The sequence below is a fragment of the Cydia fagiglandana genome, chromosome 7 (assembly GCF_963556715.1).
Source record: "Cydia fagiglandana chromosome 7, ilCydFagi1.1, whole genome shotgun sequence".
NCBI lineage: Eukaryota > Metazoa > Arthropoda > Insecta > Lepidoptera > Tortricidae > Cydia > Cydia fagiglandana.
Window position 1 is genome coordinate 3,883,975 of NC_085938.1, and position 16,679 is coordinate 3,900,653.

Below are 16,679 nucleotides of genomic sequence, written 5' to 3' on the forward strand. Positions count from 1 at the left end.
GACTGATTACAAAAAGCAACGGCCTTACCGGCGTAGCCGGTTTGGCGTGGCGTGATTCCTCACAAATTCACGTGAACGCAGCACGTGCGGCGCCGGGCAGCTACCGCGAAAAGTCTACGACCTACGATCATTTCTATCGCTCTTGTTATTAGCGTGAAAGGAACGTAGATTACGCAGATACTTGGACAATTTTTGAATTTCGATGATTTGTTTTGTTCGATGATGTTGGAGAATTTTGGAATTTAGATTTCGTATTCGTGGGATTTCTACGTTAAAAGTTTTATGTAGGTAAAATTAGTTCAAACGGCTGCCGCTGGCATTAATGAGCGACATTCCATAACATTACGTGTGTATGTGACAATCAGCGACTCGTGCCGACTTACCTTGCCAACAGGCACCAAGCACAAGCAGACCTGTTACACAACCTTTACCATTATCCACTATTAAGTGTTACGCGAACCTAACCGCTGCCATACAATCGAAGTTACACTCTCATTTTAAAACGACAATCTGTAATAACATCAAATATTTGACATGAACATTCAAGCTACCAACAATGGAAATGGAACAAGTTTACAAGTTTAGTGAGCGTCCCGCGAATTTCTAAATTCGTGTAGGTATCTTTAAATCTTTAGTTTGTTTTTTTTCGGCATTAGAAAAAAGGTAAATAACAATATTTTGACGTGTAATTTTATTAAAAAACACTTTTGAAAAATAAGTCACGGCAAATATGAAACAATTGGGTAGGTAAAGTTTTTTGAAGATAGGCAAATTATATTTTTTTCCGATAGTATTCATTATAGCAATCACGGAAATGCAGCTCTTTTATTTTTATTTCATTTTATTTAAAAAGCAACGGCCTTACCGGCGTAGCCGGTTTGGCGTGGCGTGATTCCTCACAAATTCACGTGAACGCAGCACGTGCGGCGCCGGGCAGCTACCGCGAAAAGTCTACGACCTACGATCATTTCTATCGCTCTTGTTATTAGCGTGAAAGGAACGTAGATTACGCAGATACTTGGACAATTTTTGAATTTCGATGATTTGTTTTGTTCGATGATGTTGGAGAATTTTGGAATTTAGATTTCGTATTCGTGGGATTTCTACGTTAAAAGTTTTATGTAGGTAAAATTAGTTCAAACGGCTGCCGCTGGCATTAATGAGCGACATTCCATAACATTACGTGTGTATGTGACAATCAGCGACTCGTGCCGACTTACCTTGCCAACAGGCACCAAGCACAAGCAGACCTGTTACACAACCTTTACCATTATCCACTATTAAGTGTTACGCGAACCTAACCGCTGCCATACAATCGAAGTTACACTCTCATTTTAAAACGACAATCTGTAATAACATCAAATATTTGACATGAACATTCAAGCTACCAACAATGGAAATGGAACAAGTTTACAAGTTTAGTGAGCGTCCCGCGAATTTCTAAATTCGTGTAGGTATCTTTAAATCTTTAGTTTGTTTTTTTTCGGCATTAGAAAAAAGGTAAATAACAATATTTTGACGTGTAATTTTATTAAAAAACACTTTTGAAAAATAAGTCACGGCAAATATGAAACAATTGGGTAGGTAAAGTTTTTTGAAGATAGGCAAATTATATTTTTTTCCGATAGTATTCATTATAGCAATCACGGAAATGCAGCTCTTTTATTTTTATTTCATTTTATTGATTAAATATAATTTTTTAAATGATCGATATGACGTTTGTGAGGTGGAATGGCAGATCCCAATAATTCCATTGCGCGTCGTAAATGGTACGAGATGGAAAAAAAACCATGTCTACTGTCAGTGTCACTGAGCTGTCATTCCCGAAAAATAACGGATAAGCCTCATTTTCTGTTGCCTTGCGAATTGCTTATTTTGATTTTATTTTCGACGACCTCAGCACGATCCACGGACTTCTGATTCCTCTACTGTCTCCTGGTTTCCGCTGTGCGATCGGTAGACACAGGCATACAGAGTTTTCTCTGAGCCCGAGTCAACCATAATCCACAAAATGGAAAACCCGGCAGCCTCAAAGCAACGGAGACGCTTGCAGCAAATGTCATCGCGGACGTACACACAGACCCCAGCACGTGCTCTGAACTTATGTTCCAGTGAGTAGCCTGGGTAGTTGAGGTACGACGCGTCCGCTGGGGTTTTGATTTGCGACTCCGTCAAAAAGAATAGGTGCGGTTTTTCGGTTTCAAGATGGTGGTGGACCGGATCGATATTTGAGTGCAACCCCCTGATGTTGGTGAGGTGCACTTTCAATGGGAGGAAGTGCAGCCGGTGTTTAACCCTATTCTTTTTCCTTTTCGACTTCATGTTTGTGGAGTGTGGGATGGGTGAAAAAAATGCCTGTCGAGGTGTTGTGTTTACCAATTGGATCACTTGAGCTAATCCGGACAATGAGGAGCTCACTTGGAGACTGCGGGGACGCCCGAGCCCCCCTGAAATAACCCACCGGGTCCTCCCGTCCAGTCGCCATCTGGCACGGTGGAGCTATTCCAGGATTTTTCGCTAGGTGGCGGGGCAGCCTCTCGTACGTGGCTGTCGTACAATTGGGCCCCCAACTTCCTGCGGTCGGCCACCGGCAAGACCGTGCCTCGGATCCCGCTACCCTCCAGCGTGAGCCGCTCGGCCCGACGTCACTCAAGAATCCAAAAACCGGCATTATGCAACACAACTGACAGCCAATCATCCCCCAAAGGCACTGGTACTCCCGCACATAGACGAAACGCAGCAAGGCTGCTTGGCGCCTGACTCCGGCGGGAGGGTGGTAGCAAACCAGGCGGCCCCTTGCGGGACCTACCACCGCTGGTTTGGACGTAGTTTAAGGACATACCCGGGTCCGAACCGCCGCCACCATGCAATCGAAGTTATGCTGTCGTTTTCTCTTAAAAAACCGGGCAAGTGCGAGTCAGACTCGCGCACGAAGGGTTCCGTACCATAATGCAAAAAAAACAACAAAAAAAAGCAAAAAAAAAAACGGTCACCCATCCAAGTACTGACCACTCCCGACGTTGCTTAACTTTGGTCAAAAATCACGTTTGTTGTATGGGAGCCCCATTTAAATCTTTATTTTATTCTGTTTTTAGTATTTGTTGTTATAGCGGCAACAGAAATACATCATCTGTGAAAATTTCAACTGTCTAGCTATCACGGTTCGTGAGATACAGCCTGGTGACAGACGGACGGACGGACGGACAGCGAAGTCTTAGTAATAGGGTCCCGTTTCACCCTTTGGGTACGGAATCCTAAAAACCAACTGGATTTCGGGACGGTAGTGGGACGAAGCGAACTCAGAGGTCTACCGCGAACCACGTTCGACGTGTTGCCTCTGTGTCGCACTTGTAATTTACACGTAAGTGTGACAGGGAGACAACACGTCGAACGTGATTCGCGGTAGGCCTCCAGCACGAGCTCTGCAAGACTTTGCAAGAGGTCAAATTCCTATGAAAATAGGACGTTAATAGTGGCACTTTACTTCCACCCTTTTTCATGTATCTGTCGGCGCTAGGGTTGCCATACGTCAGGATTTCCCCTGAAATGTCAGGATTTTAGGTCCATTGTCAGGATTGCGGGGGGACTCGGGTTTTTTAGAAACCTAAATAAATACCTAATCTCACGAGTGAGCACGATTGCAGAGCGGGCGTCACGTCATAGTCGGTGACTTTTTGGTTTTTAGGGCAATGTGCCATAGGTTGGGGCTTAGGGGGTTATTACTCCTATCCTTTTTTTCACGCCCTCTATCACGCCGAAGCAAAAATAGGTCGCAATAGACGATTATTACATATGTATATACGTACGGTAGCTCCGGAACTACTTGACTAACAACTATGTTTTTCTTACACATAGGTTAAAAAAAACACGCTTATTCAAACACAACCCAGCAACCGCCGGAAACGTGGTTAAACACGTGAGAGATAAGTTGCCAACGTTTTTTCCATAAAATATCGACATATTGTTTATTAATAACTTTCATATCTGACATGACGGTGAGGAATTGGCGAGATATCGGTAGAGCATTCCATGAAATTGTCTGCCGTTCTCCCGTACAAACACGAATTTTCTGAAGATTTGCGGGTATAAGAGTTTCTTTTTCTATGAAATTATGGTCGAGACTATATGAACAGAAAAATAAGCCTGCATGAAATGCCAAAAAATACTTTTGGTATGCGATTAAATCATTAAATCATTTGAATCTTAAATAAATTTCTAGGAAACGTCAGGAATTTACGGAAGACTGGCAATAGTCCGGACAGTCCATTTTTTCTTTTAATTCAAATAGGTTTTGGGTTAAATAGATCTTCTAACCCCGACTCCAGTTTAAAAGAAAGTCGCATATGCTATCAACAGTATCAACGCTTCTAATTCTTCATTGTGGTGTTACATTGCGTAAACCCATATTAATTAAAACCAAAATATTACTCTGCTAATCCGCAAAAAGATAACGTGCTAGTCAATCAGTGCTAACCCAAGCAAGAAAGCACTGATGACTAGCACGTTATCTTTTCACGGATTAGCAAAGGCAAAGTAATATTTTGGTTTTTAATCTTTATTGTGGCCTGGGCCCTCCCTGGGTCTGCGGAGGTAAATTTAACAATTGCAGTGTTAATATGTAAAAGCTCCTCTTCACGTTGGGCCAACGCCAACGCCAACGAGGGATGCATTTAGGCGTTAGAGGGAGCAAGTGATATTGCTATCTCATTCTACCGCATGGCTGCGTCCCTCGTTGGCGTTGGCGTTGGCCCAACGTGAAGAGGAGCTTTAAAACAGTTTCTCGGTGTGTATCGGAAAATATACTTGGGGTCAATGTCGAGACTCCCACCACCTATTTACACACTTGTCTTAGCTATATTCGGCGTTTGGTGTTTGACATTTTCCGTAGGTACCTACTTCCGTAAAACCAAGGTAGGTATGTAGAGTCGGACCAAGAAAAGTCTGCAGAGGATTTGATAGCCCACGCAGTGTAAGGTGTAAGTCTAAATTTTTATAAAATTTTGACGTTTTAAATAACACGTGCACTGCGTGGGCTATCAAATCCGCTGCAGACTTCTTGGTCTGACTCTAATACGGAAAAAATATAACAAAAAAATAAAATAGTGTTCGATCGAAAACGGAGTTATTGCCGACCGGAACCTTTGGTTGGGCCCTACAGAAAATACAGCTTTATTAGGCGCGGCCGAAACTTTCGGAAGTTTTTTTGGCGTTGTCATTGACATAATTTTTTGCCGAAAAATCGAAACATTCGAAACCCAAACTTAGGTCGGACATTGGATTGGGATTCGGAAACTATAGAAATGCAATAATAAGTACGTGGAGCCGTGGAGCTAAAATATAAATATATACTTACATAGGTATAGGGTCAGATCAAGCTAACTCGGCAGCGTGTGCAAGTGTTATTTAACCTAATAATTTCATAGAATTTTGACGTTTAAAATAACACTTGCACTGTGCTATCAAAATCGCTGCCGAATTGGCTTGGTCTGACTATAAATCATTTTCCAAATCGTCCCAGCCATCTTTCTTGTTTTATATTATTTGAAAACCGTTATCAACGTTTTAACTGTGCATCGGTGGACCATATGCCTTTTATAATAAGGGGCCAAATTCGACATGTACAACTGTCAGATTTCGCATCCACGTCAAATCAACAGTTGATTTTATTGCATACTGAGTGTTGATTCCATCAACGGTGGATAATATCATTTGGTACAACCAAAACTCAACTCTAAACTAAGGGTGGTTCGGTTTGGTTTGCTTGTCACCCTAACTGTGGATTGTGAATGTCAAAGTTTGACATTGTATGTACGTATTCGAGAACTTATGATTTTTCCCACATCAACGGGAGATCAACACGATACGTCAAACGTCGCTTGTCGAATAGGGGTCAAGTACGGTTACCATCAGTTTGTCACTGACATAAACGCCGTCGAGAACGTAATTTACTTTCTATACATCCCGTTTGCACTAATATGCGAGTGCGAGCGAGATGTATAGAAAGTAAATTACGTTCTCGACGGCGTTTATGTCAGTGACAAACTGATGGTAACCGTACAGGTTTACCGATGGACAGGTTAACAGTGTGGAGCGTGGGCGAATTGCCGTAAACAGAACAAATTAACGCATAATTAATGTACGTTTATAATATCCGAGAATATAGGATGAAGGCTACGGTGACGGTGACCGTGACGCAAGTTCACACGTGTCGCGTCATATGACGCTAGCACGTGTAGTTCCAGCAGAATTAAAGCCCGTCACAGACGGAGCGATAGTATAATTATATTAATATACCGTAAGATACCGAAATATATCTTAAAGTAATATCACTATAGATAAACACCACATACGATAATATGATACCAATATATATATATCGCTCTCTGTCTTGCACCTATATTGTGAGAGAGACGAAATATAATAAAATATATCGTTATATATACCGAGCTAAAACATCTATCTTATAGTAGGAGATCCCACATATATGGTCAACCTTCACCAATCTGTCTGACGGATGAAACTATGAAAATATGAATCAGACATAGATATAAAAAAGAAGGAATAAAAAAGAAGGAAACAGCAATACAAACTAACTATTTTGGCTCAGTGATCCAAAGAGAATCTTGGCCTCCGAAACGAGAGCGTGCCACCTGTCCACAAATATGATGCAAAAATATAAGTAGGTAATGGAAAGTATTAAATACAGCGATGTGAATTAATCGGTGTTTGAAAATGCGCGCTTTGTTTCTAGCGCTCACCTGTTAATTTTTTTTGAGTTTTACCTACAGTTAATTAAAAACTTTAACCTGACAAGAATTAATATACTAGGTACCTAAGTCAACGAATAAAACAATAACAAATACTTGATCTTGTTATTTCGAATGTTTTTAATAATTATGTAAAAGAAACGGGAACAAACTCTGTAAGACAGACAATAGGTACTTTAATTTCGGTAATTATATCCGGTAGGTAATCAACTAATCATATTTAAGTAAATTTACCTATACAAATCACGCAGTATGCATTTCTACTTCATAATAACTTCCAAAGAGAAATGACGTCCTTACAAGGTTAATGCATTAGCGCTATGACGTACGAGCGAACATTAGTTGCTCGTGAGAATGAAATAAAATTATCGTTTAAAATTGGTTTTAAGCAATAAATAAACCTAATTGGAAATTACTTACCGATGATATGAGATCCCATTTTTTTTCTTATACTTCCTATAATGGTTTTTGCACCCTTTTACAACGCAATAAGGCATTTTTGTGTTATGCTGCGTGACAACTTTCTACTGCGCAATTCGCCACACGACTGAGCGCCGGGGTGTGATAAATGCAAATATCACACCCATGTAGCGGCCCCCTTTTTAGTGCTCGTTAGCCGCGTCCTTACGAAGTAATATATATGTCCATGGAATCAGATTGGTGAAGGTCCCATATATGGGGGATCTCCTACTAAGTATTAAGGTATCTTAAGGCCCCGGTACACAATGGGCCATCGCCGGCCACTCCAAGGGAAGCAGCCTTGCGGTAGAATGAGATAGCAATATCACTTGCTCCCTCTAACGCATAAATGCGTCCCTTGGAGTGGCCGGCAATGGCCCATTGTGTACTGGGGCCTTTAAGAATCTTAAGAAACCTTGCTATAAGATATCGTAATATAGGTACCAAAATATATAGTTCGCGTGTGGAGTGGACTCTGTCAAATAGTAGGTACGTACAATAGGTATATCGTATGATGCCTTGCTATGCATTAAGATATCTTTTTGGTATATGTATTATTATCGCTTTATCTGTGATGGGCTTAAGGCCTCTATCTAACTACTACACGATGGGCCAACGCCGGCCACTCTAAGGGACGCATTTATGCGTTAGAGGGAGCAAGTGATATTGCTATCCCATTCTACCGCATGGCTGCGTCCCTTGGAGTGGCCGGCGTTGGCCCATCGTATAGAGGAGCCATAAAACTTTGGCTTCCGATTATAGTTGGCCTCGCTAACATGGCATGAATTGAGCGTTTTCGATTCACGACGTCTTCAACCGGTATCTGTTATTATTATACTTGCCGCAAAACTAAGTGGCGAGTCTGGGCTTAATGCCATCTCTTTCACTCTTGCTTGGTCTTAGCAAGGGTAAAGGAGATAGCATTATGTATGTATGTATGTATGTATATATTTACTTTATTGTACATAGAAATATAAACACGAGAAACACAGTTACAGAGTCAATTAAATACAACAAAGGCGAACTTATCCCTGAATGGGATCTCTTCCAGTTAACCTTTGAGGAAATGAGTAGGACAGAAGTAGCATTATGATCTCTGTCTCCAGTTGGTATGTATTTGGTTAAAAAAATAATGTCTAGAATAAATACTTGCCAATAAAAATTATATAAAAATAATCATTCGCCGCTGGAAAGCAACGTGTATACCTACTTATAGAGTTAGACCAAACAAGTCTGCAACGATTTTGATAGCACACGCAGTGCAAGTGTTATTTTAAACGTCAAACTTCTACGAAATTACGTCTTATAAATATCACTTGCACTGCGTGTGCTATCAAAATCGATGCAGACTTGTCTTGAACTGACTCTATACAATTTATTTCCTCTATATTTCGTTTTTTTAGCATTAGAAATAAGGTAAACAATCTTCATGTGTCTTTTAATTGAAAAACACATTTTAAAAATAAGTTACGGCAAATATGTAACAATGAATCTAATACGATCATTTATATTCTTCAGCTTTCGTAAGTATTTAATCGTTTTGGATTTTTAAAAAGCGTTTTTCAATTAAAAGACATGTTAAGATCGCTTACCTTCTTGCAAGTTCTTTCTAATGCTGTGTGTGTTGTGTAAGTGTCACTTACACAAACAGTATGGGTACATACCTACATATTAACTCCCCAAAATAAATATAAGCGCACACAAACACGAATTGCTACATGTACATTCACGTGTACCAATATGAGTTTATGACAAGTATAAATGTATACCGGCATGTTTTTCCCTCGAGTCACGCGCATCATATTTATAATTTTAGGGTTTCGTACAAAAATTATACAAATAGAATGCTGAAAATGATCTCGGTTTAAGAGAAATTTTCGATATCTGCCCCTATATCGCTCTTAGGGTTGCCATACCAGGATCAGGATATGTCAGGATCTTTGGTCCTTTGTCAGGATTGCGGGGGAGGGGGGGGGGGCATGGCGAGTGTCAGGGGTTTTTAAAAACCTTAACTAACCACTAGAAGTTAGCTAAAAGTTTGGAGTTGGGCAGAAGAATGGTGTATAGTTCGTTTTTTTATTTTAGCATTAGAAATAAGGTAAACAATCTTGATGACATGTGTCTTTTAATTGAAAAATACATTTAAAAAATTAGTTACCGCAAATATGCAACAATTATGAATCTAATACGATAATTTATATTCTTCTGCTGTCATAAGTAATAAATAATTATTGATTTTTAAAAAGCGTTTTTCAATTAAAAGACATGTCAAGATCGCTTACCTTCTTTCAAGTTCTTTCTAATGCTAAAAAAAACGAATTACAGCTACAGCATAATGGTGGCGAGTTATAGGGCTAGTAGCTCACGAAAGGTTTAGGTTTAGGAATAAGGGATTCATTTTGCGATTTGCGTGAAATCACCGGCCAGGAAATGTCAGGATTTTTAGGGTAATGTCCGGACTTTTGTCAGGATATTCCATTTTTCCATATGGCAACCCCAATCGCTTTTGCATATACGACTAACAGAGAGGCAGCCAACGAAATTTCGATTTTCGCGGTAGGCTCTACAGCAGAACACTAATGTGTTTGCTCGGAACTTACTCTTGGCCGATTTTCACAAACATATTGTACCTATACTGAATTACAATTGAATGATTTATTCATCGTTGTATTTATGAATAAATTCAGAAGCTGTCGTATATCGGTTCTGAATTGGTAACTGACTACAGAGTGGGTATTATTGTAAAAAAATATCTATTTTGAGAATTGGCTAATTCTATTCTATGATATCTTAGCCGATATAGGTACGATTGAGGATGACTCACGCTAGACCGGTCCGTGCCCGGGCCAGGGCTATAACCGCGAAAATCGAAGTTCTCAAATTGCGGGGATTTTTCTCTGTCACTCTAATTACGCCTTCATTGGAGTAAAAGAGAAAGATCCCCGCGATTTGCGAGTTTCGGTTTTCGCGGTAGCCGCTCAGAGCGTTCGTCACGTCATTTTCTTGACGGCTGATCGGTAATCACGTCACGTGGTGCTTTTCACAGAAAACGCAGCGCTAGATTAAAGAAGAGGTTAACAACCGGACCCCTGAAGACCCCTGCTATGGTATCCGATAATTTCAGTTTTTTACCTAGATTCACTCAACTATAAGATTTCTCACCTAAATAATAAACCAGTCCACGATTTATGGTATGACGTGACGCAAAGATATGACGTCGCGAGAATGACTAACGACAAATCATACCTAAATAGCCGTCAACACGTGAAGCCGGGTATGATATCAGTCGTCATGAGACGAGTCATGAGATGTGGAAACGTGACTTAAATATGCATGCTTCTGTTGAGGTGACAGAGCCACGGGAAATATAAATCGGCAAAATCCTGACCACTGGCATACCTACGTTATATTCTTGTAGAGTTATGCTATGAAGATCAAATAATCCTTTAAGGTCTTGTCCTAATCCTATCCCAGCGTAACTAAACATATACAGGGTGAGCAAAATAATGGCTGTGTAATACCGAAACTATACGAGATATTACAGTTTGTCTAGGTTCATTCTACTATCAGGATTGGAAGTATATAACTTTTAGGGTGGCGTGGCGCAATGGTGACGTAACACTTCTGTACGGCAACCATCAGTTTGGCATTGACATAAACGCTATCGTGAACGTAATTTACTTTCTATAGGTATATCTCTTTCGCACTAATATGTCAGTACGAGCGACATACATAGAAAGTAAATTACGTTCACGATAGCGTTTATATCAATGCCAAACTGATACCATAGAATGCTGGCTCTTTGTTCGGTTCTTTCCTTATAAAAAAGATTTGAAGTTTAAAATTTAACAGTTCTTTTCTTGTTAAAAGTACCGTTAATTAATGTATTTTTTGTCTTGTTGCAGCTACAACACCACCGAGGAGTTTCGGAATGGCGAGCAGCTGGGCTTCGCGGCGCCCTCTGAGGACGAGGACTACCAGGCCGGCTTTCTGAAGAAGGGGAAGGTCACAAGGGCAAGTTTATACATGCCCGCTTTTATACCTACTTTTGCATTTATAGATAGAGTCGGACCAAGAAAAGTCTGCAGCGGATTTTATAGCCCACGCAGTGTAAGTGTTACGTCATAATTTCATAGAAGTTTGACGTTTAAAATAACACGTGCACTACGTGGGCTATCAAATCCGCTGCAGACTTTTCTTGGCCTGACTCCTATAACTACCGATTTGGCAGCGACAAAGTATGGCAGCGCAATTGTAAACATCATAATTACATAGGAATTTGATGTTTTATAGATGACGCTTCAATTTCAGTCGTTGGCCCGGTCGCTCAGAGTTAGCTTAGGATGGTATTGCACCTGTCCTATTTCTTGGTCCAATGTGTATTTTCGTCTCACATTTTGCTTAATGAGAGAGTGGAATACCATCCTTAGATAGACGGACTCTACATACATAGACTGCTAAAATCTAATGTTTCATCATGGTTTTTTGCGTTAGATACTTAATTACTTCAACGGCACGGGTTGTCTGCCGACCATATGAGTTTGCATTTGACGCTGCTATTTATAATTTCTAAAACAAACGTAACGTAACAAACGTAACGTAACGAAAAAAACGTAAAGTGAGACTGGTTTTGATACGACTTTGATGATCGTCTTGCTTAATAGTGATTGGCGCGCATCTCACGCACGACTTTCACTTCATTTCGCATGCACCAATCAGCCTGAGCGATCTTCAAGGTCGTATCAAAATAAGATCAAAACCGTAACAAATTGTTAAAACTGAATTGGGCTTCCAATCGTTCTCACAGACATAAAACTACAATGAAAGAATTATTCAACGCCATTTTGTTTGACCCCTTCGGGAGCTATACTTTAATTTCCATGCCTGAAATGTTTTGTCATAGCGGTCACAAAAGTCTTTGTGGTATTCGAATAGTATTCGACGCGCAGCATCATCAGACACTAAAAACCGTAATATAAGCTTCAAAGGGTGATCGTTACCAAACATAGAGTGTGCGGAAAGAGAAGATTCGTGAAATGTATTGGTTCCCAATCCCATACATTCCATGACTCGAGACTCTAAGATATAATTTCGTTCATTGACCTGGACCTGCGAGCCGCGCAATGATGGTCAATCAGACTGATCCGAGCAGTCGAGATATGTAGGCAAGTAAAAACGGTCAATGTTCGGAATTTTCCTTGCTTGCTGATCGAACTTGCTTAACTAATAGTAGCACTAGTAACTTCAGTTATTAGGTAGATATAAAGAATCTTCATAGATAATTAACCTAGTTATCTCAAAGGAAAATTCTACCCAATTCTCTAGTTATTTGACCCCGGCGGTTATCTGAGCAAAATAAGGTTGCTCAACATGTTTGGGCTATAATCGATTTCACTTGTTCATTCATGGATCTCGTAGTTTACACGGTCAGTTTGCCTATTAAGTAATACTAAGTCCTAGGCCGAAAATACCATTACGCCTAAAACAGATCATCAAAGACTTAAAGTTCGAAACGCAACAGCGACACACCAATGACATAAAAACCCGATTGCAGTGTCAAATACCTCATTCAATTAAAGTCCCAAGTCGCCGATCAAATCCATCGCAATGTAGACCTTATTTAAGGGTAATGGAGTATATTTTTCAAGTCCATAGAGTGGAGTTACGTGGCCGAGGCGCGGGCGAGTTGTGCAACGTGGACGCCGCACGTGGCCCGCCACGCTCCGGCCTAATGCCAATTTATACTGCACTATCTCGTATTTCTGTACCTGGAGGCGAATTCGACTTGTTTGATTGGTGGCTGGTGATATAGCGATTTTATAGCCAGATAAATGTTTTATATAACTCCCACTGGTCCCATTTTCCTTGCTACACATTGCATTGGTGTGCTGGGATCCTAGAGGCAGGCGTGGCTCACTCCGCGATTTCGTCGATTTGCTACAGGTAGCTAAAAGTACATCCGTTCGACCCCAATTTTGGGGTTTGCCATAAGCCGCGCGTGGCGCTGTCGCCACCTAGCGGCCATATCTGTGCTGATCGTGACAGACGCGTTTTGTTAGAGAGTGAGGCTTCTGTGCCTAGTACTATTATTTATTCTGTGCTAGAGGAACCGAGGGAACTCTTAAAATACTATTTTTTTATATACCTAGTAGGTATATTTTCTCTTGGAAAGCATTATTTGGTAACATTTCCAACTGCTGCCCCAGAATAAATAATAGTACTAAGTACAGAAGACTCACTCTCTAACGAAACGCGTCTTTTACGATCAGCACAGATATGGCCGCTAGGTGGCGACAGCGCCACGCGCAGTTTATGGCAAACCCCAAAATTGGGGCCGAACGGATGTACTTTTAGCTACCTGTAGCAAAGACACGAAATCGCGGAGTGAGACATGCCTGCTGCTGCTAAATAGTAAATAGGTACCATAAAATGCCATTTTATACACCTTTGTTAAATCGGTTAATTTTTCATTTAAACTCACAGTTCTAGAAATTTCTGTAGAAATATTAGTTTTCCATGAAAATCTCGGGAGCTGGCATATTTCTGGCCAAGGCTGCATTTTAATGCGAGCAACGCACGTGCACCACGTGCCGCGTTTCTACAGAGGTTTACAGAAATCCTTTACGATATGTCAACGTTATATGTACCTAGTTATAATAATGGATCCACTTTATTTATAACATTGAATTAATTATTAAAAGACATAAACAGGAATATAAAACTAAAAGTAACTACAATTAAAATAACTAAAATTAAAAAATTTAAATACTTATCAAAATTTGGTGCCTTCGGTTACATGAAATCAGCAAAATCCTAACCTTTTGATTATATCCTAGGGAACTGTTCAAATTATTTTTTATGAAAAAAAAATGATTTGTTTTTTTAAGTAGTAACACTACAATTATCAGGTTTGTTAGAAATAATTCAATATCCCGGGCAATTCGAATCTATATATATCTCTCTCTTTTAAATATTAATGCATATAGCTAGGTATTGACATATGTAATAGAGAAATGAGTATTAAGCATAGAGTTCTCACTTCATAGTCCTCCAATACATTAGCTTTGTTAGTAAAACAACTGTATTATTTTCGTAGTAGCGGAATTATCAATATTGCTACTCGACAACAGATGTCACGTGTGTCGCGACTGGTGAAAAGTGTATTGCTCAACAATTTACAGCTAATATTACAAGCAGGAGTTGAAAATAGAGTTGCGATTAATCCGGTTATAATTTTTTTTATTTTTATTTTTTATTATGAATGGGCTTACTCATGGCCACAGACTAGCCGAGGCGTAGACGTGGCCTACGATGGAGCGAGCTTGCCCAGAAGGTGCCTGTTCACTCTTGATTTGAAGGTTGCCGGGTTATAAGAACACGGAAATATAGACGCCGGCAGGGAATTCCATTCCTTGGCAGTTCGCATAAGGAAAGTAGAAGCAAAGCGCTTCGTGCGAATTGGTGGAATATCTACCATGTAAGGATGAATAATATTAGCTGAAAATTGTTGAGCATTAGACTTTCCGTTCGTCGCGACATCTATTGTCGAGTAGCAGTCCTACTGATAATTCCGTTACTTGACGCTTGATGTCGACTGCGAAAGTAACAGTCGTTTTGGTAAGAAAACGAATGTATGGAATGTGCATACTAAGCTTAGGTACTTATTTCTATATGGTATTGATATATGGTATGGTAATTGGTTGGTATATACCTACTGCCGGATTCGAACTTTAAAATACGTCAATTAATAGATCTGGAAACGATATGGATTAGATGTGTCAGTGTCAAAAGTGACGTATTTGTTTGAAGAAACGTCACATTTGACACTGACATATCTAATCCATATCGTTTCTAGATCTATTAGTTGACGTATATTAAAGTTAGAATCGGGCCGCTAGTCTCGTCTCGAATCTACGGCCTGCAGGTGTTTGGTAGCCCTACCCTGACCTGCCTCAAACCGCTCTCGACTCGAGTCTCAAGTACTAATGATGTCTCATCCGCACTCGTCCATACCCAGACGTGACGTGTCGCTACTGCGTAGTTCCCTACTGTGAGAAACGTGTTCACGTGTTGGTGAATAGGTACCTAGTACCTACTGGTAATTATAGATCGCTGTTTGCGGCTCAAATGCAGTTGAGCGTATTTTAGTCAGGATTATTTTTATCTCGGATTTTAGCAGTCTATCTATGTTTATTCGTATATTTATGTGTTATTGTGTATGTTATAGACCTACTTTGTATTAATCTATGTTGATTCTTACACGGTAGCTTTGGTTTTTGCGGTGGTATCATGGCGTCGATTCTGATAAATAAGAGTCAATCGATTTGTTTTTATGACCCGGGTAACAAAGTACCTATTGTTTGTTGTTAATTTATATAACTATTGTTGATTGTGTTAATATTTAGGTTTTTTCTTTTTACGCAATAACCTACATATTTATGTCAATTTTTAAACATTCGCCCATTTTCTCTTTATTATGTATATACCTAAGTACCTACATACTACATTAAATGTGTTAGTTTAGTAGTAGTAATCACTTTATTGCACACAACACAGGTTTACATAATATTATAGCTACTTATATCTAAAACAATTTTTAAAGCGTTAACATTTTATATGTGAGGTTTTAGGTAACTAATAGACATTGAATGTAGTCATTATCACCTGTACAAATACTTAAACGTATAAGTATACTAAAAGTAACATGAAAAAGCCTATCACGTTCTGTTTCCCCCACAGCAAGACCCGATGTCCCACCGAATCATCGAGAAGCGGCGGCGAGACCGCATGAACAACTGCCTCGCAGACCTGTCCCGCCTCATCCCGCCCGAATACCTCAAGAAGGGCCGCGGCCGCGTCGAGAAGACCGAGATCATCGAGATGGCCATACGACACCTCAAGTTCTTACAGGAGCGAGCCAATGGTTTGTACCATGGCCTTGCCTTGGGCAGCGACTACGGTAATGTCTTTACTATGTCGGTGGAGTTGTTAGCCGCACGGGTTGCCAGTTTTGAGTTTGAGGTAACGAGGTAACTGAGGTAAGGATGTAAGGGCGCCTATAGGTTATTCAGGAGGGTTGTTTCGATTGAGATTTGTGTTAGAATTGTTAGATGAAAGGGCGAATGCAGAGGTAACGGGTAACATCGGTGAATGTTTTGTAGATTTGGCTAGTATAGATTAGATATCGCTTTGCGCCACCCCAAAGGCGTGTATGCATGAGGGAAGGAATGGAAAGATTTGCGAGGTTCTGGTAGGCTTCCGTAGCTCAATTGGTTAAGAGCAATGTATAGATTGCAGAGATTGCGGGATCAAGTCCTGCCGGAAGCGTAAACCTTTCCGTGTCTTCCTTTAAATAAAAAAATGTATTATGGAATAGTTAATTACCTTGTTAAATAACGTCTAATATGTCTTGAGTAGGTACTATATACAACGTAATCAAGCCATTAGTTAATA

General features: G+C 40.1%; 1 protein-coding gene across 4 annotated transcripts in view; it reads left to right on the plus strand.

Moving 5' to 3' along the window:
• LOC134665694 (transcription factor cwo) overlaps positions 1 to 16,679 on the plus strand; it is a 48,676-nt gene that overhangs the window by 19,521 nt on the left and 12,476 nt on the right. For 2 of the 4 annotated variants that reach the window (XM_063522645.1, XM_063522647.1), the window contains exons 2-3: positions 11,132 to 11,244; positions 15,970 to 16,149. In XM_063522645.1, coding sequence (XP_063378715.1) covers positions 11,132 to 11,244; positions 15,970 to 16,149 — 293 coding nt within the window. Of the gene's footprint in view, positions 1 to 11,131; positions 11,245 to 15,965; positions 16,150 to 16,679 lie in introns of all 4 variants that reach the window. The other 2 variants (XM_063522646.1, XM_063522648.1) reach the window with 1 other exon arrangement.